The sequence below is a fragment of the Ceratotherium simum genome, chromosome 23, assembly GCF_057802395.1.
Source record: "Ceratotherium simum simum isolate JZ-2026a chromosome 23, ASM5780239v1, whole genome shotgun sequence".
NCBI classification, from domain to species: domain Eukaryota; kingdom Metazoa; phylum Chordata; class Mammalia; order Perissodactyla; family Rhinocerotidae; genus Ceratotherium; species Ceratotherium simum.
This window is the reverse complement of record NC_141922.1, coordinates 41,175,896-41,197,119: the sequence shown is the minus strand read 5'-3', so window position 1 is coordinate 41,197,119 and position 21,224 is coordinate 41,175,896. Positions and strand designations below refer to the sequence as shown.

The following is a 21,224-nucleotide window of genomic DNA, read 5'->3' as shown; positions in this document are numbered from 1 at the left end:
TGTGGATCAGGACTATAGTTCTGGGTTGGAGACTACGCTCTCCCTGTGAAGTTTAGCAGAGAAATGACACATTTTGAGACTTGTGCCCAGACAACATCCTGAGGCACAAGAGATGATTCTGCCTCAAGATGCCATCCCGTTTCACAAATACCTAATGCTCACTGTTCAGAAGCTGGTGCTGACTTAAGCCTAGACACACACACACTTATAATTTATTTATTAGGTTTTTAAAAACTGGGCCCTTTAGGAAACAACTGCAGATGCAAGCCCAGGAATAAGATATCGATAAAAAGCAAATATAAATATAATACTAATTAAAACTGTAGCAAAATATAAAGATCAGTCTAAAAATACCACCCTGTTGCGAAGAATCAGTTTAAAGATACAAGTCAGAATATAAAGGTTGGTAAAAGAGGTTGTACTTAGGGGGATTGAGAATTCCACAGAGTCCTTCATGGATGTGAAACTTGCCAGTGGAATCAGAGCCATATTCATAGAATATACCCTGGAAGTTATAAATAATAGTAGTAATAATGATGATGATAAATATGTTACCTCAAATAAACAATGAATAATGCTTTATAGTTAGCAAAGAACTCACTCTCCACATATCATCTTATTTGACAGAACAGTCCTGATGAAAGCTTGGGCCTCATCACTGGTAGTTGGAGGCAATCCCGTATATCATCAGCTGACGTTCCGAATCATAGGCTTTCAGAACAAGAAGGAATCATTGAGTCCAACCAGATCGTTCTACAGATGATAAAAATAGCGAACGTTTGCTGAGCCAGGCCCAGTGCTACACATTTTCGATTCATTATCTCATATAATCCTCACAACCCCCATCTCCAGTTTACAGAGGAGGAAATTGAGGCTTAGCGAGATTAAGCCCTTACTCACGTCCACTCGGCTGAGAGAGCCAGACTATGTGGCTCGAGGATGGCACTCCATGGCTCCAGATGCGCTGCTGGTACAGTCCTACACAACACCAGAGAGCCGAGGTCAAGACAGGTTTCTTGCCTTGAAGCAGAGGATCCAAAAGAAGACAAACAGGAGACAGAGGACCTGGATTAACCAGCTGTTTGACCTTTTGAAAATCAGACTCCTACGGCCTCATTTTCATCTTCTGTAAAACAAGATGCTTAGACTAAATGTTCTCTAAAGAATAATCCAGCTCTAACACTCGATGATACCATGAAATATGTCATGTCTGGTGATAAGCCATGTCTGGGTGATGGGAAGGGAAATTTTGCTATTAACAAAAAGAAGAATGAGAGAAATGCCCGCAGCCACTTCAGCATTCTAGAGAAGCAGCAGAATTCCTCCCGGGTAGCTTAGAAATGCGCATTACTGAGCCTTTTGGTTTTAAGCGTATTTCTTATAAAAGAGTCTGTCTTCTGGTGCCCATAACTCAGTGATCACAGCACTTCAGAATCCTTCTCAACACAGTGCCCCAGACAGCCACCAACAAATGATCAAAATGCATGTGCAAGATAAAATGCATTTTATATCCCTCCTATAGAAGAATATCTAGGTTAAAAAAAAAATATATATATATATATATATACCTTACAGATGTCTCAAGGATATACTTTAGCGGTCAAATGGCAGATGGGTGGCAGCCTCTTGGACAAGTGCAAGGCCTGCTAAATGCATTTGCCAGGGACAAGGTTAAAATACATCTAGGGTAGCCTAAGCTGTGGTCATCAGTCAGATCTGACAGTCACACTCATAAGCTCTCACTGTGAGAGCTTAATGCCTCTGAGGACAGGAATTAGTCTATTGGCTTTCAGCCAGGAGAGAGAAAGAGCAGCTTCTCAGGGAGAGTCCACACCCAGACCATGGAGAGTCCTCTCTGGGAGAATGGTAGCTGCTCTCAGAATGCCGACTCCCACAGGGCTCATGGGCAAAACATACCGACTCTCAGACAGATGAAAGCACCCTATCAATGTCTTTTACTTCTTTTTCCTTTGGGAGTGAGGAGGAGCTTGTGGGATCACGGCCACAAGCTGTGAATAAGGGTTGAAGGGAGAAGAGGATGATGGGAGAGTGTTTGGGCAGGCTCCTGGCTGCTGCTGCCTCCTGGTTCTGCCTGCTTCAGTAACCACCAAATCTCTGCTGAGAGATGCCTCCAGAAAAAGTGTGTGTCCTCCTGGATTCTATTTCCACTGCACTTTGCCTTTGTATCCTCACTGCCTTTTCTCTGTGAAAAGTTGAATGATACAGCCATAGCTGAGGTGAAACACAGACTGCAAATCCAGCTTTCTTCTCGAAAAACCATGCGCTCCGACCAAGGCCTTTTGATTCTCTGCGTATGGTCTAGATGAGAAGAGAAAAGGGTATCTCTTGAGGTCCCAGATGGTGGTCGGTCAACACATGCACACTGAGTAGCCACTGAGTGCCCGGCACGGGCGAGATGAGAGAAAACAAGGAGGACGTGGTCCTTAGTTCCTGGAACTGGCAGCCTCGATGGGAAGCTGGCTAAAATAAATAATCACAAATGGGAAATGGAATAATTGTCAGGTACCAAGTGCTGTGAGGGAAGACAGTGGGTTATGGGAGCATGAAATGGGGACCCAACCCAATCTGGGTAATAGGTGGTGAAAGCCCCCACACTCCCACTAACATACACATATCCACGGAGCTTTGTAACCATAGCTGTACCCTGAGCTTCACTCCTCCTCTGCATCAATTTCAGGCATCTCCCCAAAAACACACCTGCAAATCCAGGAGAAGCCATGTTTTCTAGCTTCTAGAAGCAGCGGTGGCAGCAGCAGTGGCTGTGGCTATACCGGGGGTCAAGACAAGACCCAGGGCAGCAAAGACTACAGCGCCACAGAGGCAACAGCAACTTGCTTCCAAGGCAGCCGCCTCTCTGGTCCAGTGAACTCTCCGGATGTGCCATTTTCCCTTCTGCTCCCCTGCCTGGGGAGGGGCACCAGCTGCCAGTAGTTATTAATCTTTGGATTCCCTTACCATTCCCTTTGTGCTGTTCAGACTTTTTGATCAATTCCCCAAATCAAAGTCTCTGTTTCAAATCTCTGAAATGTTTCAGTTTTCCTGGTTGGACACTGACTGACACAGAGCACAAAGATGTCTAAGGGGTGGCCCTGCCTTCAAGGTCGGCTGACTTGCCCTTCAAGAGCAAGAACATTCGGGTTCGTTTCTCTTCTCACGTCTCTCTAAGTGATGAGTACAGAAAAACCCACACACTAGCCACAACTAAATGTGTCCAACTAATTGACTCATTGCTGGAGACAGAGAGCTTTCTCTGAGTAAATATATGGTACCTGAAATCTGTGTCATGTGTTAGAAGTAACTTGAAAAAGATAGAACACAAATGGGGGAAGCATGTGCTGAAGGGAACTTAGCTAGCGAACAGAGAAGTCTGAGTGACAGGCGCACGCTGAAGGAAAGAATCAGAAGGTTAAGGGTGAGCAGTCAACAAGGAAGAAAAAGAATTAGAGTTGGTGACAGTCACCCAGGCTTGTTGCCTAGACTGGGTGTGACAAAGGAGAATGAGTGAACTACCCACCTGCTCAAAGAATGAGGTATCACTGCACGGCCAATTCAGCCTAATGCCAGGGTATATCTACAAATCTACTTATCTATAACATGGCGGTGAAGGCATGACTTTTGAGCCAAATCACACACTAGCTTCACGACTAGAGTAAGTTGTTTTACTTCTCTAAGCCTCAGTTTCCTCATCTGTTAAAAAAAAGGGAGGCTGGGGGAAGTGTGATGGTTAATTTTACGTGCTAACTTGGCTAGGTCATGGTACCCAGATGTTTGGTCAAGCACATCTGGATGTTGCTGTGAAGGAATTTTTTTAGATGAGATTAATATTTAAACCAGTACTCTGAGTAAAGCAGATTACCCTCCATAATGTGAATGGGCCTCATCCAATCAGTTGAAGGCTTTTAGAAAAAGACTGACCTTCTTGAAGGAAGAGGGAATTCTCCAGTAGATTGCCTTCAGACTCGAGCTGCAACATCAACAATTCCCTGAGTTTCTAGCTTGCTGAGTTTGAACTTACCAAGCCTTCCACAATTGCCTGGGGCAATTCCTTAAAATCTGTCTCCGTGTGTGTGTGTGTGTGTGTGTGTGTGTGTATGTATGTGTATGTGTGTATGTGTGTGTATATACACACACATACACACATACATCCTATTGGTTTTGTTTCTCTGGAGAACCCTGAGTACTACAGGGAATAAGAATTTCTACTTTGCAAAGATATCAGCAAGTTCTCAGGATGGTACCTGGTACACTATAAGTGTTCAGTATTACCTATAAGAGAACTTTCGTTCCCCCAAAGAACAGGATCTGAGACCAACAGCCTCCTCACAGCCCAGTGGCAGATGGAAATGTTCCTGTCCCTGTGCTATCCACGACTGACTCAGGAGACCTGGGTACAAATCCCAGCTCTACCCCAAGCCAGTCACCTTACTGCACAGTGAGGAAGCTGTGAAGCTGGAACTGGACCCCGGGCCCAGAGCCACACCACACCTCATATTCCCTCATGGAGTCACCCCCCCTTAGGTAGCAGCATGGCCATTTGGTAGATAAAATTCAGGACCTGTTTAGTTTCCCCAAGGCCTCTGGGAGCAAGTTTGCAACCACAGGAATGCTACTGCTAGAAACAAACATCTCCCTACCTTCTCCTTTCCCCACCTTCACCAGAACTCAGAAGAAGCTGCTGTTAAGATATTACCCAACTCAATCCACAGTTGGCTGTAGCCAGAACAGCTTATGATCGGAAATTTTATACACTCATTTATTAGTTTCCTGTGGCTGCTGTAACAAATTATCATAAACTTGATTTAAAACAACATAAATTTATTCCCACAGTTCTGAAGGCCAGAATCAAGGTGTCAGCAGGGCTGCACTTCCTCCAGAGGTTCCAGGGGAGAATCCATTCTGTGCCTCTTCCAGCTTCTAGGGGCTGCCGGCACTCCTTGGCCAGCGGCTGCATTATTCCAATCTCTGCCTCCATCTTCACATCACCTTCTCCTCTGTGTATGTGAGCTCTCCCTCTGCCTTTCTCTTATAAGGACACTTGTGACAGCATTTAGGGCCTGGATAATCCAGGGTAGTCTCCTCATCTCCAGATCCTTAATTTACTTACATCTACAAAGACCCTTTTCCCAAATAAAGTAACATTTACAGGTTCCAGGAATCAGGGCCACAATTGGCCTCCCACAACTTGGCTCCCTGGGCTGGGCTGATGCCCTGAGTTCAGAGGAGTTCACATCATCCCTGGGTAACAGCGACAATCGCAGCCCCACCAATGGGAAGAGAGCTTGCCGTGTGGGCACCTGAGAGAGCCCACCCCACGAGCCAGCGGATGAATGGGGCATGTTTGCTGAACAAAGACGCACTCTCCCTACACAAGCCTGACTCCTTGGACACCTTCCAAAAGCTTAGCTTGTATCGAAAGAGGCCTTGGGTGGCCTCGTTCTTCTGGGGGGATGGGTCGAGAGAGGAGGGGCAGAGTCAGCCCCAGCAGAAGTTCATATTGGCCCAGGAATTCATTTGAGAAAAAGTCTCACTACTAGACCACTTAAAAGGGAAGACTCAGAGGTTCCTTTTTCCTGATCTGTGGAGTTTTCCACACCAACAAAAGCAGCTTAACCTTTTTGACATGACACACTTTCTCCCATGTCCAGCTCCACTCTCAAGGAGAAAACCATCTATCTTCATATCCACTAGCGTAACACTCAGCATGAAAACATGGAGCACTTAAATTTATTGAGCTTGATGAACAATATCCAGTTTTCCTTTTTCATGGGAATGGGCAACAGGCAAGAAAATTCTAGACTTCAGCTTTCTTGCTCTGGTCCTCACACTGAACACCTTTAGTCTCTCATTAACTTGCTTCCTTCTCTATGGTTGTCCTTCTTCTCTACAACTTTAGTCTCTTTCTCTTCTCTCCCACTCACCCCCTTCTTGTTTAGTTGGGGGCATGTGTACCATAACCCTTAGATCTTCACTTCCGAGGTGGTTCTTTGGAGGATGCCATGCTGCAGATGCTGTCAGTGCCCCGGCCGTGTCCTCTCAGCATTCACACTGCCATAAACGCCAGCCCAACTCCAACTGCCAGCCAGCACCTGTGACGCTTGGCCCCAGGGCTCTCTCTGGCTGCTAAAGCCCCCCACCCGCTGTGCCCCCTGGAGCCCATGAGGAGTCAATAGTCACACACTGCTCAGGAAAAGGCTCTTGACTAACTGCTGACAGGTAGCGGACAAATACCCCAGCTCCCTCTGTCCTCGGGCAGAATAACTCCAAGGCCCACCTTCTACACTGGCCCCCAGCCCTCCTGGTGGGGGTAAGCTGTTTGTCTACAGTGGTAAATTTCTTGATGAGGTACCTTTATTTGGCTGCCTTCCCATCTCAATCTCACTTCCCCACTCCCCTATTGCTTCCTGCGATTACCTCCCAAAAGAACTATTTGCACTCAAATACTTGTCTCAGAGTCTGCTTCTGGGAGACACCCGAGCTAGGACATCCTCCTATCATCACTTTGGGACCACCTGTGCTCCCTACATGCCCATGGGCATGGTGCCTCAGAGGAGCAACTTTCCTATCCACTGTGACAGGTTCCCACCCTGAAATCTGGTCCTTTGGTCATGGTGTGAGAAAGTGGATGTGGCCCCGCATCTCCTTACTGTTCTCTGTCAGACAAGACGGTTCCCTCCTGCTCGCTTATTATCTCATTTTTACACCCTAGTTTAACTTCTCCCCCAGCAAACACACACACGTACTTCCTTTCAGAAGCTATTCCAAGGCCAGTGTATGGTAAACCTCAAGTTTTTCTAGCTATTTTGCTTGTTTCTCATTTTTTACCCATTTCTTTCTCTCTCTCTCTGTTGTTTTTTACTTTTTTTCTTAGAAGAGACTGGTTAATGACATCTAGAACAATTCAAGTTGATCACTTGGCCTCCTTCCTCTACTTTCAAGCCAAATACAGGCCAATGGCTCTCCTAGAGAACTTTCCATCATCACTGCAACTCTGTCAAATCAGAAACTGAGCTTCCTGAATCAGCTCCTTCCAAAGCCATTATTATTTATCTTTCTGATCTCTGAATTCCTTCAGTTTAATTGACACCGTTTTAATGCAGACAGCCTTGAACTATATCCAGGGTGGCTCATTGGCTTGCCCATCATTGCTTCCATCAGTGATAAGACCTCTGAGTCAGCTTTGCCCCAAAGAGATCTATGACCTCAGTAATCGTTGCTCCACTACTGGGTGTCTCACCATGTGTGGCCATCAACTCCTGGCTAATAGTAATGCTTGGTCGTGTGATTAAAAACACAAAACCAAATATAAATTGCTATTTCAGTTGCTAGTCATTTGACCAAACTTCCTCAGTGTTACCCCAATGGAACCCATATCTCTGGAAAAAATCTTGACTTGTGTTTTAAAAAGTGACGTCACTGTTCAACACGGCCCCCATCTTTCCCGGTCTTCTTTTCTGCTACCCCATGAGTTTCTAAATGATTCCAAGGTTGGTGGGTGATGCCAGTGCAAAGCGCCCAGGCTTTGAAATCACGCAATCCTGGGGTATATCTTTTTTTTTTTTTAGTTTTTTGTTTATTGCAGTAACATTGGTTTATAACATTGTAAAAATTTCAGGTGTACATCATTATACTTCTATTTCTGCATAGACTACATCATGTTCACCACCCAAATACTAATTACAACATGGATGGACATTGAGGGTATAATGCAAACTGGGGTATATCTTGGTTCTACCACTTCCTCAGTATGTGACGCTAGGCAAGTTAAGTAGCCACTCTGGACCTCTGTTTCCTCAACTGTAAAAGAGGGATGATAAAATCTACCTTGAAGTGTTGAGTGAAGGTTAAAAGAGATAATATATATCTTATTTATGGGTCACTTATGGGGAGAAGAGTGTGCAACTTTTCACCATGATGGTGGATTTGTTGATTTCTTCTTAAAGTTCTTATAATGTATATAGAGAACCTAACACAGCACAGGCACAAGTCAACATTCAATAAACACACACATTTAAAAGGAAGAAAGCTAAAACAGGCCAATGTACATCCAAATTTTATCCTTTACAGAACATCATTCTAGACCAGGGGTCAGCAAAATGGCATAGGGGTCAACTCTATCATTGTATGGCCCACTTTTTTACATTTTATTTTATTTTTTTTTAATTTTTTGTTTATTGCAGTAACATTGGTTTATAACATTGTATAAATTTCAGGTGTACATCATTATACTTCTATTTCTGCATAGATTACATCATGTTCACCACCCAAATACTAATTACAACCCATCACCACACACATGTGCCGAATTATCCCTTTCACCCTCCTCCCTCCCCTCTTCCCCTCTGGTAACCACCAATCCAATCTCTGTCTCTATGTGTTTGTCTATTGTTGTTATTATCTACTACTTAATGAAGGAAATCATACGGTATTTGACCTTCTCCCTCTGACTTATTTCACTTTGCATAATACCCTCAATATCCGTCCATGTTGTAACAAATGGCTGATTTTCATCGTTTCTTATGGCTGAGTAGTATTCCATTGTGTATATATACCACATCTTCTTTATCCATTCGTCCCTTGATGGGCACTTAGCTTGCTTCCAAGTCTTGGCTATTGTGAATAACGCTGCAGTGAACACAGGGGTGCATGTATCTTTACGCATTGGTGTTTTCAAGTTCTTTGGATAAATACCCAGCAGTGGAATAGCTGGATCATATGGTAGTTCTATCCTTGATTTTTTTGAGGAATCTCCATACTGTTTTCCATAGTGGCTGCACCAGTTTGCACTCCCACCAGCAGTGTATGAGAGTTCCCTTTTCTCCACATCCTCTCCAACACATGTTGTTTCCTGTCTTGTTAATTATGGCCATTCTGATGGGCATGAGGTGATATCTCATTGTAGTTTTGATTTGCATTTCCCTGATAGTTAATGATTTTGAACATCTTTTCATGTGTCTGTTGGCTATCTGTATAACTTCTTGGGAGAAATGTCTGTTCAGGTCTTTTGCCCGTTTTTTAATTGGGTTGGTAGTTTTTTTGTTGTTGAGACGCATGAGTTCTTTGTATATTTTGGAGATTAAGCCCTTATCAGATGTATGGTTTGCAAATATCTTCTCCCAATTGTTAGGTTTTCTTTTCGTTTTCTTGATGGTTTCCTTTGCTGTGCAGAAGCTTTTTAGTTTGATGTAGTCCCATTTGTTTATTTTTTCTATTGTTTCTCTTTCCCGGTCAGACATGTTGCTTGAAAATATGTTGCTAAGACTGATGTCAAAGAGCCTACTGCCTATGTTTTCTTCTAGAAGTTTCTAGTCTTACATTCAAGTCTTTAATCCATTTGGAGTTAACTTGTGTGTACGGTGTAAGGTAAAGGTCTACTTTCATTTTTTTGCATGTGGCTATCCAGTTTTCCCAACACCATTTGTTGAAGAGACTTTCTTTTCTCCATTGTATGTTCTTGGCTCCTTTGTCAAAGATTAGCTGTCCATAGATGTGTGGGTTTATTTCTGGGCTTTCGATTCTATTCCATTGATCTATGTGTCTGTTTTTGTGCCAGTACCATGCTGTTTTGGTTACTATAGCTTTGTAGTATATTTTGACATCAGGGAGTGTGATACCGCCAGCTTTGTTCTTTTTCTCAGGATTCCTTTACCTATTCGGGGTCTTTTGTTGTTCCATATAAATTTTAGGATTTATCCTAAAATAGAACAAATAGAATAGAATAGAAAAATAAATAGAAATAGAACAAATCTTTGTTCTATTTCTGTGAAAAATGTTGTTGGAACTTTGATAGGGATTGCATTGAATCTATAGATGGCTTTAGGAAGTATGGACATCTTAACTATGTTAATTCTTCCAATCCAAGAGCACGGAATATCTTTCCATTTCTTTGTGTCTTCTTCAATTTCTTTCAGCAATGTTTTATAGTTTTCCGTGTACAGCTCTTTCACCTCTTTGGTTAAGTTTATTCCTAGGTATTTTATTCTTTTTATTGCAATTGTAAATGGGATGGTATTCTTAATTTCTCTTTCTGCTACTTTGTTGTTAGTGTATAGAAATGCAACTGATTTTGTATGTTGATTTTGTATCCTGCAACTTTACCATATTCGTTTATTATTTCTAAAAGTTTTCTGGTGGATTCTTTAGGGTTTTCTATATATAAAATCATGTCATCTGCAAATAGTGACAGTTTCACTTCTTCCTTTCCAATTTGGATCCCTTTTATTTCTTTCTCTTGCCTGATTGCTCTGGCTAGGACTTCCAGTACTATGTTAAATAGGAGTGGTGACAGTGGGCATCCTTGTCAGGTTCCTGTTCTTAGAGGGATAGCTTTCAGTTTTTCACCAGTGAGGATGATATTAGCTGTGGGTTTCTCATATATGGCCTTTATTGTGTTGAGGTACTTTCCTTCTATACCCACTTTATTCAGAGTTTTTATTATAAATGGATGCTGTATCTTGTCAAATGCTTTCTCTGCATCTGTTGAGATGATCATGTGATTTTTATTCTTCATTTTATTAATGTGGTGTATCACGTTGATTGATTTGCGAATGTTAAACCATCCCTGCATACCTGGAACAAATCCCACTTGATCATGGTCTATAATCTTTTTAATGTATTGTTGTATGCAATTTGCTAGTATTTTGTTGAGGATTTTTGCATCGATGTTCATCAGTGATATTGGCCTGTAATATTCTTTTTTTGTGTTGTCCTTGTCTGGTTTTGGTATCAGGGTAATGTCGGCTTCGTAGAATGAGTTAGGGAGCTTCCCCCCCTCCTCAATTTTTTGGAAGAGTTTGAGAAGGATAGGTATTAAGTATTCTTTGAATGTTTGGTAGAATTCACCAGGGAAGCTGTCTGATCCTGGTCTTTTATTTTGGGGGAGGTTTTTGATTACTGTTTCGATCTCCTTACTGGTGATTGGTCTATTCAAATTCTCTCCTTCTTCTTGATCCAGTTTTGGAAGGTTGTATGATTCGAAGAATTTATCCATTTCTTCCAGATTGTCGAATTTGTTGGCATATAGCTTTTCATAGTATTCTCTTATAATCTTTTGTATTTCTGAGGTGTCTGTTGTAATTTCTCCTCTTTCATTTCTGATTTTATTTATTTGTGCCTTCTCTCTTTTTTTCTTGGTGAGTCTAGCTAAAGGTTTGTCAATTTTGTTTATCTTTTCAAAGAACCAGCTCTTGGTTTTATTAATTTTTTCTATTGTTTTTTTGGTCTCTATTTCAGTTATTTCTGCTCTGATTTTTATTATTTCCCTTCTTCTACTGATTTTGGGCTTTGTTTGTTCTTCTTTTTCCACTTCCTTTAGGTACATTGTTAGATTGTTTATTTGAGATTTTTCTTGTTTGTTGAGATAGGCCTGTATTGCTATAAACTTCCCTCTTAGAACCGCTTTTGCTGTATCCCATAAATTCTGGCATGTCGTATTTTCATTTTCATTTGTCTCCAGGTATTTTTTGATTTCTTCTTTGATTTCTTTGTTGACCCAGTCATTGTTCAGTAGCATTTTGTTTAATCTCCACGTATCTGTGGCTTTTCTGATTTTCTTACTATAGTTGATTTCTAGTTTCACACCGTTGTGGTCAGAAAAGATGCTTGGTATTATTTCAATCTTCTTAAATTTATGGAGACTTGTTTTGTGGCCTAATATGTGATCAATCCTGGAGAATGTTCCACGTGCATTTGAAAAGAACATGTATTCTTTGGTTTTTGGATGGAATGCTCTGTATATATCTACTAGGTCCATCTGTTCTAGTGTATCATTTAAGGCCAATGTTTCCTTATTGATCTTCTGTTTGGATGATCTATCCGTTGGTGTAAGTGGAGTGTTAAAGTCCCCTACTATTATTGTGTTACTGTCTATTTCTGTTTTTATGTCTGTTAATAATTGCTTTATATATTTAGTTGCACCTACATTGGGTGCGTAGATATTTACAAGTGTTATATCCTCTTGTTGGATCGTTCCCTTGATCATTATGTAATACCCTTCTTTGTCTCTTTTTACAGTTTTTGTTTTAAAGTCTATTTTGTCTGATATGAGCACTGCTACCCCAGCTTTCTTTTATTGCCATTTGCATGGATTATCTTTTTCCATCCCTTCACTTTCAGTTTGTGAGTATCTTTAGGTCTGAGGTGTGTCTCTTGTATGCAGCATATATATGGGTCTTGTTTTTTTATCCAGTCAGCCACCCTATGCCTTTTAATTGGAGCATTTAGTCCATTGACATTTAAAGTAGCTATTGATAAATATGTACTTACTGCCATTTTTTAACTTTTTTTTCCTCAGTGTTTTAGTAGTCCTTCTCTGTTCCTTTCTTCTTCTATACAGAATTGATGGTCTCTTTAGTTTGACCTCTGTCTGAAAGCTCTACTCCTAAACTCCCCTCCTCCCTCCTTTTATGTTTTTGATATCATATCTAACCCCTTTTTGTGCATTTGTATCCATTACCCTCTTATCATGGAAATAGATAATGTTTCCTATTTGTGGTCTTCTCTTTTCCCCTTAAATCAGTCCCTTTAACATTTTTTGTAGCACTGGTTTCTTGGTGACAAACTCCTTTAATTTTTGCTTGTCTGGGGAATTTTTGATCTCTCCTTCCATTTTGAATGATAACCTTGCTGGGTAGAGTATTCTTGGCTGTAAGTTTTTTCCTTTTAGCACTTTAAATATATCATGCCATTCTCTTCTAGCCTGTAAGGTTTCTGCTGAGAAGTCAGCTGATAGCCTTATGGGGTTTCCTTTGTATGTAACTTGACTTTCTCTTGCGGCTTTTAGGATTCTCTCTTTATCTTTAATTCTGGACATTTTGATTATGATGTGTCTTGGTGTGGGCCTCTTTGGGTTTATCTTGTTTGGGGCTCTCTGTGCTTTCTGTACCTGGATGTCTGTTTCCTTCCTTAGGTTAGGGAAGTTTTCATCTATTATTTCTTGAAATAGAGTCTCTGCCCCTTTGTCTCGCTCTTCTCCTTCCGGGACACCTATAACATGGATGTTAGTGCATTTTATGTTGCCCCAGAGGTTCCTTAGACTGTCCTCAGTCTTTTTGATTCTTTTCTCTTTTACCTGTTCAGCTTGGATAATTTCTTCTAGTCTTTCGTCCAGTTCACAGATCCGTTCTTCTGTATCCTCTACTCTGCTTTTGAGTCCTTCTAGTGAAATTTTCATTTCCAGTATTGTATTCTTCATTTCTGATTGGTTCTTTTTTATATCTTCCATTTCTTTGTTGACATTCTCACTGAGTTCATCTATTCTTCTTCCCAGATCAGTGAGCATCCTTAACACTCTTTGTTTGAACTCTCTGTTGGGTAGCTTGCTCATTTCTGTTTCACTTAGTTCCTTTTCTGGGGTTTTGTCCTGTTCCCTTACTTGGAATGTATTCCTTTGCCTCCTCATTTTGCCTCTTTCCCTCTGCTTGTGTCTACGTATTAGGTAGGTCAGCTACGTCTCCTGCTCTTAGATAGGTGACCTTATGTAAGTGATGGCTTAGGAGGCCTGCAGTGTGCTTCCCTCAGTTATCAATGTTCCAGGGGTGACCCCTATGTGGGCTACATGTGTCCTTCTGTTGTGGCCTGTTTGTTCTCCCTGTAGGTAACCAGGGAGGCTGAGTTATGCTCCTGGCCATCTGTTGTAATGCTCAGCTGTTTGTAGTTGTTGTGGGCCCTTCAGTCTCTTTATCAGGTGTGAGGAGCCCCAGCACAGTTGGCTGCAAGTTCTAATACCACATGTGTGTTGCAGTATTTCTTTTAAGTGAGTAGGCCCCCAGTGTGGCAGGTTGTTAGGCTCAGGGCCTTACAATTGCTATAAGTCTCCAGGCTTTAGGTCTCTTGTCAGCTCTGTGAGGGTTGCAGCTGGGTGGGGCTGGCCTCAGGCATGGGAGCACCCAATTGTTTCAGGCTTTGGAAGGTGGGGCAAACCCCCTATGTGGGTCTTTGAGAAGCACAAGTCTTCTGCAGCTGAGAAGCCCTGCCGCCCACAGGTCCACACACACAGTCAACACAGTCCTGCCCCGTGTGTGCGCCCCGACCTCCCGAAGCGGACCCAGTCTCTCCACGGTGGGAGCCCCACACACTCCACCACCGTCCCACACTCTCTACCCGCTCCTTGTGCACACCCTGCCCCACTGAATTGGGCCCAGTCGCCAGGCTGCAGAGAATCCAGTCACCAATCTATGCAGACCCACAGGTTACCTGAGGGCTTGTTGTTGGGTGGGGCCAGTCTCTAGGGTGGGCTGCCCACCCTGGCTGAGCTGGATTAAATCGGTGCTCTAGTGGGTGGGCTAGCAGGCCTCAGGGAGAACTCCAATGGCATCTGTGTCAGCACGCCCACACCAGGCCACAACAATGGCCGCCACCAATGTCCCAGTCCCTGGAGAGGTCTCACCTCTCATCAAGATGCACTCAGGGCCTATCAGGTGAGTCTCTTTTCACCAAAGCACCATGCACCTTTCTTTCTGGTGATTTTAGGTTGCTTTCTGAAACGGATGAGTTTGCGCATGGGCCCTTTAAGAGCCGGTTTTAATTTCTTTGTGAACCAGCTTTTCTGGGGGTACTCCCCAATGTTTTAGTAGCAGGCAAAGTCAGATATTATGCCACTCGTCTCGATTGTGCTGTGTCCACAAAATGCCCACAGCGGGGGCGCTCCCCGGCTCAGGGCCCTGCTCCTCCAGGGAGGCTGCGCACCTGTGGGCTGCTCCGGGCGGCGGTGAGGCGCTGCGGCTTGTGGAGGTGGCCTTTTTCCTCTCCAGAAGGGAGTTTCTGCCTCTTCCACCTCAGTTAGGATTGTCCGTTGTTGCAGGAGTTCCTCTTATCCAGTTTTCAGTTCTGTCTCAGGGGTAATTTTTGCACGAGTAGTTGTAAATTGGCTGTGTCCGCGGGAGGAGGTGAGCTCAGAGTCTGCCCACACCACCATCCTGACTTCCTCCTCTCCCACTTTCTACATTTAAAAAAAATAAAAACAAGAATATTTTGTGACACATGAAAATTGTATGAAATTCAAATTTAAGTGTTCACAAGTAAAGTTTTATTAGAACTGAGCCTCACCCATTCATTTACTTGTTTTTTCTGACTGCTTTCATGCTGCAAAGATAGAGTCGCTGCAGCAAAGACCATATGGGCCACAAAGCCTGAAATATTTTCTATCTAGCCCTTTATAGAAAAAGATTTCCAACCCCTGAACTTGATCAATATTTTACTTAAACTATGTTAACTCTAAAGAATGCCTTCAAGTTACCTCAGATAATGGGACTTTATTATAAGACTACAGCATTCCACAGAATGACCCAGGGCAGTAATAAATCAAGATGCTGGCACATAGCCATCTACACCCTTGAACTGATGCCCCCACCGCACATGGACCTCATTCCACGTGTTGTGGTTGCCCTGCAGTTGACTTAAGGAGAGCAATGTGAAGAGGCACCAAGCAAAAGAAGAAATCTCAAGGCCTAGGTTAGACAAGAAAATCTGCCTTCGATATTCCAGATCTTTCCAAAGCCTGGTCCATTTTCATTTCTTTACCGCCTACTGTTTATTGAGTACTAGCCACCAGGTGTCACTTCAATACATTTGTCTCCTTGAATCTTCTCAACAGCCCTCTGAGGTCAGTGTCATTATCTCCGTTTTATGAGTGACTAATCTGAGAAGGAAAGAGGTTAAACAATATGCCCAAGGTCACCCAGCTAAGAAGTGTGGAGTTAAGGTTTTAAATCGGGTTTTTCAAGAACCCTTGGTTCTACTCAATACCTTCTACTATCTCATATATGAATTTCATTCTAAGGAATGAAAAGTAAAAGCACATATATTTTAAGGTCAAGTCTGAGTTCTCATCTGCTTTTCACTTTACCAAGAGTCTGGAGTGGGATGCAATGCCACTGCTGTGGGATCTTCAATCCAGTTGGGTAATCATACCTAAAAGGGTAAATTGTTTGAAAGGACTTTTATTTTACATCTACCAGTGTGCACCATAGCTCCCAAGATGTCCAATGACTCATTTCTCACACCCTTGAGACTTGGAAACAAACCTGAAAGTGAGTGGCTCAGTGACCCTCCCAGATGGACTGTGATGTGACTTTTCCCCTAGAGATGCCACCACACAGTGAAAAGCATTACCAAGACTTGATTTCCATGTAGGAATTTCTGATCAGATGAGAGGACACATTAAAAGACCAATCACTCCATCGAGGAAGCAGTGGTGATCTGGATGTCCACTTGGAGCAAACCCGTGCGCTGCCCACCTGAGAGCTTGGGCAGCTAGCCTGTGGCAGGAGACAGGTGGGCCCAGAGGAGAGGACAGAGGGATCTTCCCAACATTCTTATAAAGAATCTGAAGTGAGACACTGAGTTTTATAAAGAAAATTATTGGTTTTGGATAGCAACTTAAAGTGAGATTCTGGGTTCTTAGGACATCCTAACAAGAATTCTGTTTAAAAACACTGAAAGTCATCTTTTAGTACAAATGCTCCAAAAAATACATTTAAAGTTCTTGTGTAAAAAATGAACAGTATATTTTAATGTTATAAAACTTATTTTTCAATAAAACTGGAAAAAAGTTTGTGCTCTGTTTCTGAAATCCCATTTCAAACCATACTAACTCATAATCAGTCATTGGAATAAGAGAAAAAAAGATGAAACAGTTACTATGAATTTACATAATAAATGTTCCTTTTGGAAAAAATGAAGTATAGAACTACATATTAGGGAAGGGCTTAATCTATTTTTTAAAAGAAGTAGCATAAAATATATGTCAAACACAAATACCAAAAAAGACCCCAAAAGAAAAAAAAACTTACAAAATGAGTAATTAACTAAAGTTAATGGTTACAGGATGCTGCTCTATGCCCAATGCCAATGTGGAGTTCAATCACAGAACAGGTTGAAGACAAAGAGGTTCCTTCAGCGAGGCTTTTTAGAGCTCTCAGGGAACAGACCAGGCTGAGAGAGGGCAGAGGGACTCAGTGGCGGGAGGGGCCACGGGGTCTAGAGTCTGGAAACCAAGAATGAGAACATGACTCTACAATGGCAAGTGCATCCAGAAGACAGAGCACAGCCCACACTCCTGTCAGTGGTATGTGGGCAGAGTGGGTCTGTCATTTCTCTGTTCTCACATTCATTCCCTTCCCCCCAACTCCATCCCCAAGGACAGGACGTTCCAAACACTAACAGGACTTGGGTCAGTAAAACCAATTTTGTGTGCCTTGTTCTTACAATTCTCTCTCTCTGATTAAAAAAATGGTGACTGTTGCCAACACCCACTTCTATTATCTGCTACACATTGGTATCATGCTGTCCTAGCACAGCTCCCAGGATTCTGGCCAGAGTCGTGCCATGAAGTAGCATGTGCAAAATGAAACATAATTTCCACTGGGAGAGCAAGACAGCTGTGGAGGAAGAGGGTGCGAGTCCAGGTGATTCTCCTGATTGCATCTGGCAGCTCTGGACACAGAATGAGGCTGGGCAGCCAGGAAGTGGTGAGGAGTTGGGGGTGGGGTGGAGGGGGAAGACGATGGTGCGTCTCTTCCACACAGTGAGACCACATTAAGAACCCCCACTCGTGAGTAGTGAGTGAATGCCTAGGATAATTAAATACACTGCACCTGAGGGAAATTCTCCAGTACTGGTTATGTAGCCATTCCCAGTAACTCTGTCCTCTTCACCATCCATTCTTGAGCACTTGCCGTGTTCCTGCGCATGCTCAGCAGAAGGTATGCAAAGATAAGTGAGTACTGCATAGCACAGGGTAGATGCTCAGCACATCCATTTGTTGAATGGATGAATGAATGAATGAATGAATGAAGACAGTCTCTGCCCTCAGGGTTTTCACACTCCAATAGAGGAGACACAAGCATGGAAAATTCAGTGCTAAAACAACAAAAGTGTGAACTGGGAACCATACTGAAACAAAGGAATGGCTAATTGCTTCTGTTTGGATGGGTCAAGGAGCATTGGGTGTGGATTTGGAAAGATGAGTAGAAGTTTCCCAGTTGTAACCCAAGCAGAGAAAATAATACATGCAAAAGTATAGAGCTGTAAAATAGCCTGAAGCACTTGGGGAACTGTAGTTGTTCAATATGGCAGGAGAGGTGTGTACAGTAATTGGGATGGGCTGTGTCAAGACTGAAAGGTCAGAGATTGAATTATGGATGGCTGTCTGTGTTATCCCAAGCAGAATGAACTATCAGAATAAGAAAGTGAATTCAGGCAGAACTTTCCAATAGGGTTTGAGTAGGCACACACCCAAACACTCCCGTCATTTCAGACTGAAAGAACCTGGTCACACGTCACGACTAAGTTGCCTATACCCTCTGAAAGCTCAAAAGTGGGAACACTCCACCTGTCCTCTGGTCCCATTTGTCACCAGAAGGCCTGTGTGCAGCAGTGGTTGGCACTCAGCAGTGCCACGCTGTTACTTCATGCTGGCTCCACATTTCCTCTCACATTCAGTCTTGCCTCAAAACACAGGCCAAATGGAAATAAACTGTCGCAGTTGGCCCCTTTCCCAGAGAAATTATATTTAACCCCCAAAAGCAGCAGGCTTCAAAATGGCATGGTCATCTGAGCTAAAAATGGCCATCCAGAAGGAGCTGGATATAAAAGTGATCCAGGGATGAGGAACGGGCCACTTAGAAGAAACGATTACTGTGTGCTTCAAGGGGTCCTAGTCTCAAGTCCTCATAGGCCGGGCCAAATTAAAACAGATGGGCGCGTGACGTTGTATGATCAGAAGCAACTAAAAGAGGCTTTTCTGTATGGCCCCAGGCCCCGAGCCAAGGCTAGCCAGGGCAAATGTCGCAGGACCCAAAACTGAGCTCCACAGCACAGATAGCATCTACTAAGTTGTGATAATAAAAGCCTTTTAGGGCAAAGGACATGAACAGTCATTATCCAACGGCAGTAATAAAAATGGCAAGCGTGTGTTTTTTTAAAGTTCAGCCTTTGCAAAGAAATGAAATATAAAATGATACCATTTTTCAAGATGTTTTTTAAATAATTATAGACAATATTAGTGAATGTTTGGGAACTAGGTACTCTCATATACTGCTAGTAGGAATATAAATTGGTTCACTTATTCAGAGTCTTGTCTTGGAAAGAGCGCTTTAACTACAGGAGGCAGAATGGATTGGAAGGGGCAGAACAGATTGGAAGGGGCAAAACTGAAGGCAAGGAGACCACTCGGGGGCAGGACTACAGGCAGTGGGGAGGGTGGCCTGAATTCACAAGTCTTGGTAATTGATTGGATTGAGTAACTGGGGAGATGATGTCATTAAAATGAGAGTCATCATCATCGTCATCATCGTCATCATCATCATCATCATCATCATCACCATCACGGCTAACCTTTATAGATCCCTGAGCATGGGTACGGCACTATTCTGAGCACTTTACAAGTGACAACACATTTAATCCTCACAACAGCTCTATGAGATAGGTGCCATTCTTGTCCCCATATAACAGATAAGAAAACTGAGCCACAAGACTTGAAAACCTGCCCAGTGTTCATACATTGAGATTATTCTCTTCACCTTTGTGATATTTTTAAAAATGGAAATAACTTCAAAATAAAGTAATAGAGGATTGCGTATGTAAATGGTGGCACAGCCATATGGTGGAATGTATGTTTTAGAAGAATATTTGATGAATGGACAAAGACATACAAGGTGAGTGGAAAAAAAATCAGTTATAGAATTCTGGGACAAAAATATGTATAAGGTTCCCATTATCTGATGGGAAAAGGCCACTTAAAGTAAATCCACTTAAAACATAAACAAGTGTTATAATGAATAGCAAGAAAAGGATTGATTAGAGTTTTATCTTGAAAAATTAAAAATTATAGTATTTTATTTTCTCTTATATTTAACACTACATATATAGGTTATAACTAAAACTTTGAGCTAATTCTTAGAACCCAAATTGAAAGGAGGTTTGGATATAATCTTTCTGACAAACTACATGATAGTGACTTGAGTCCTCCCGGAGGCAGAGCCCAAGTCAAGGACTCGTGTGCTGCTTGTTAATTCAGGAGGAATCCCAAGTAGCAGGGCTGAGGGACCCTGGAGAGGAAGGGAAGGAAGGAACACAACGTAGGGTGCATTATCAAGGTCACTTCTGGGAGCAACTGGGGCATAATTCCACGAGCAACCTTCTGAGGAGGGCAGAGAATGCTTGTAGAGTTGTCCACCTGGCCACTGACCAGGAGGACTACCTCTCCATCAGCTCCTTGCTCTACACTGCTTGTGGGTTGTTCCTGGGGCCATAATGCTCCCAGCACTCTGGGCTACTTGTGTCTGTTCGAAGAGCAGTGCTGGGGTCTACAGCATCAGAGAAGCCCAGGAAGGAAGTGAAGGGTAGGAGCCACGAGTATGGAAGGCCACAAGGAAGCTTCTTCCATCCTGAAGCCCTGGCTGTGGTCAAGGTAAGGCCAAGAGCATGTGAGCCTGGCCATCAGAGGTGACTGATATGATGGCATAACACGGCAATGTTCTCATGTGAATTGCAGCATGATCATAATGAAGACCTCTGCAAAAGCATCGCATAGATATTTGAGGGCTTCATCATGTTCCCCAAAGGCCTTTCTTACCCTTTAATATCCTACTCTTTTAAACCACCTTCCATAACGTCCTCTTGCTGAGTTTCTCCTGTTTCATCGTCAACTGTCCTGATCCTGCCAAACAACATTTATTGATGGCTTTGTATGTGATTCCAGCAATTCTCCAACATTGTTTTTATCAGCTTCACAAAACAATGCATCTTTTCCAAGATTTGGGATTTCTATTTGCAGTGAACTTGCAATGTATTTGCAGTTAGTAGAGAGCACAGCCACCAAGTGACACCATCCTCGGAGAGCACAGAGAATGGAGAGAGGGCTATCCCAAGCCCCCTGAACAGCTGAACCTAGCTCACCTGAGCCCCCATAAGATGAGCAAGATCACAAGACTTTATTAGCAAGTGCCAGAAACGTGGTTGATAAATGGACTTTTGCACAGGCTAGAAGACAGAAATGCTCTGCCACTAACATCCTGGATACAACCACCCACCCCATGACGCACCATACCCCGAGCTGCAGCCCCAAGTTTACCAGCCCAGGTATGCAGCTACGTGGTCTCATGCAGGGAGAACATGCACGTGGACAGGAGGTGGGGGAAAGGTGTGAGGAAGCGTTCTCCAAAGCCAGAACTGGAGGCAAGAATGCGATGACATGGGGGACTGAT

The 21,224-nt window shown here is 42.9% G+C and overlaps 1 protein-coding gene across 2 annotated transcripts in view; it reads left to right on the top strand.

Annotated features, from left to right (window-relative positions):
* Nucleotides 1-21,224, top strand: part of CPQ (carboxypeptidase Q) — a 583,418-nt gene that overhangs the window by 503,405 nt on the left and 58,789 nt on the right. Inside the window, exon 8 of one of the 2 annotated variants that reach the window (XM_087447610.1) lies at nucleotides 628-7,902. The exons of the other annotated variant lie outside the window; for it this stretch is intronic. Within the exon in view, the coding sequence (XP_087303736.1) occupies nucleotides 628-638 (11 nt within the window). The 3' untranslated portion in view covers nucleotides 639-7,902. Of the gene's footprint in view, nucleotides 1-627; nucleotides 7,903-21,224 lie in introns of those variants that run through there. 2 annotated transcript variants of the gene reach the window in all.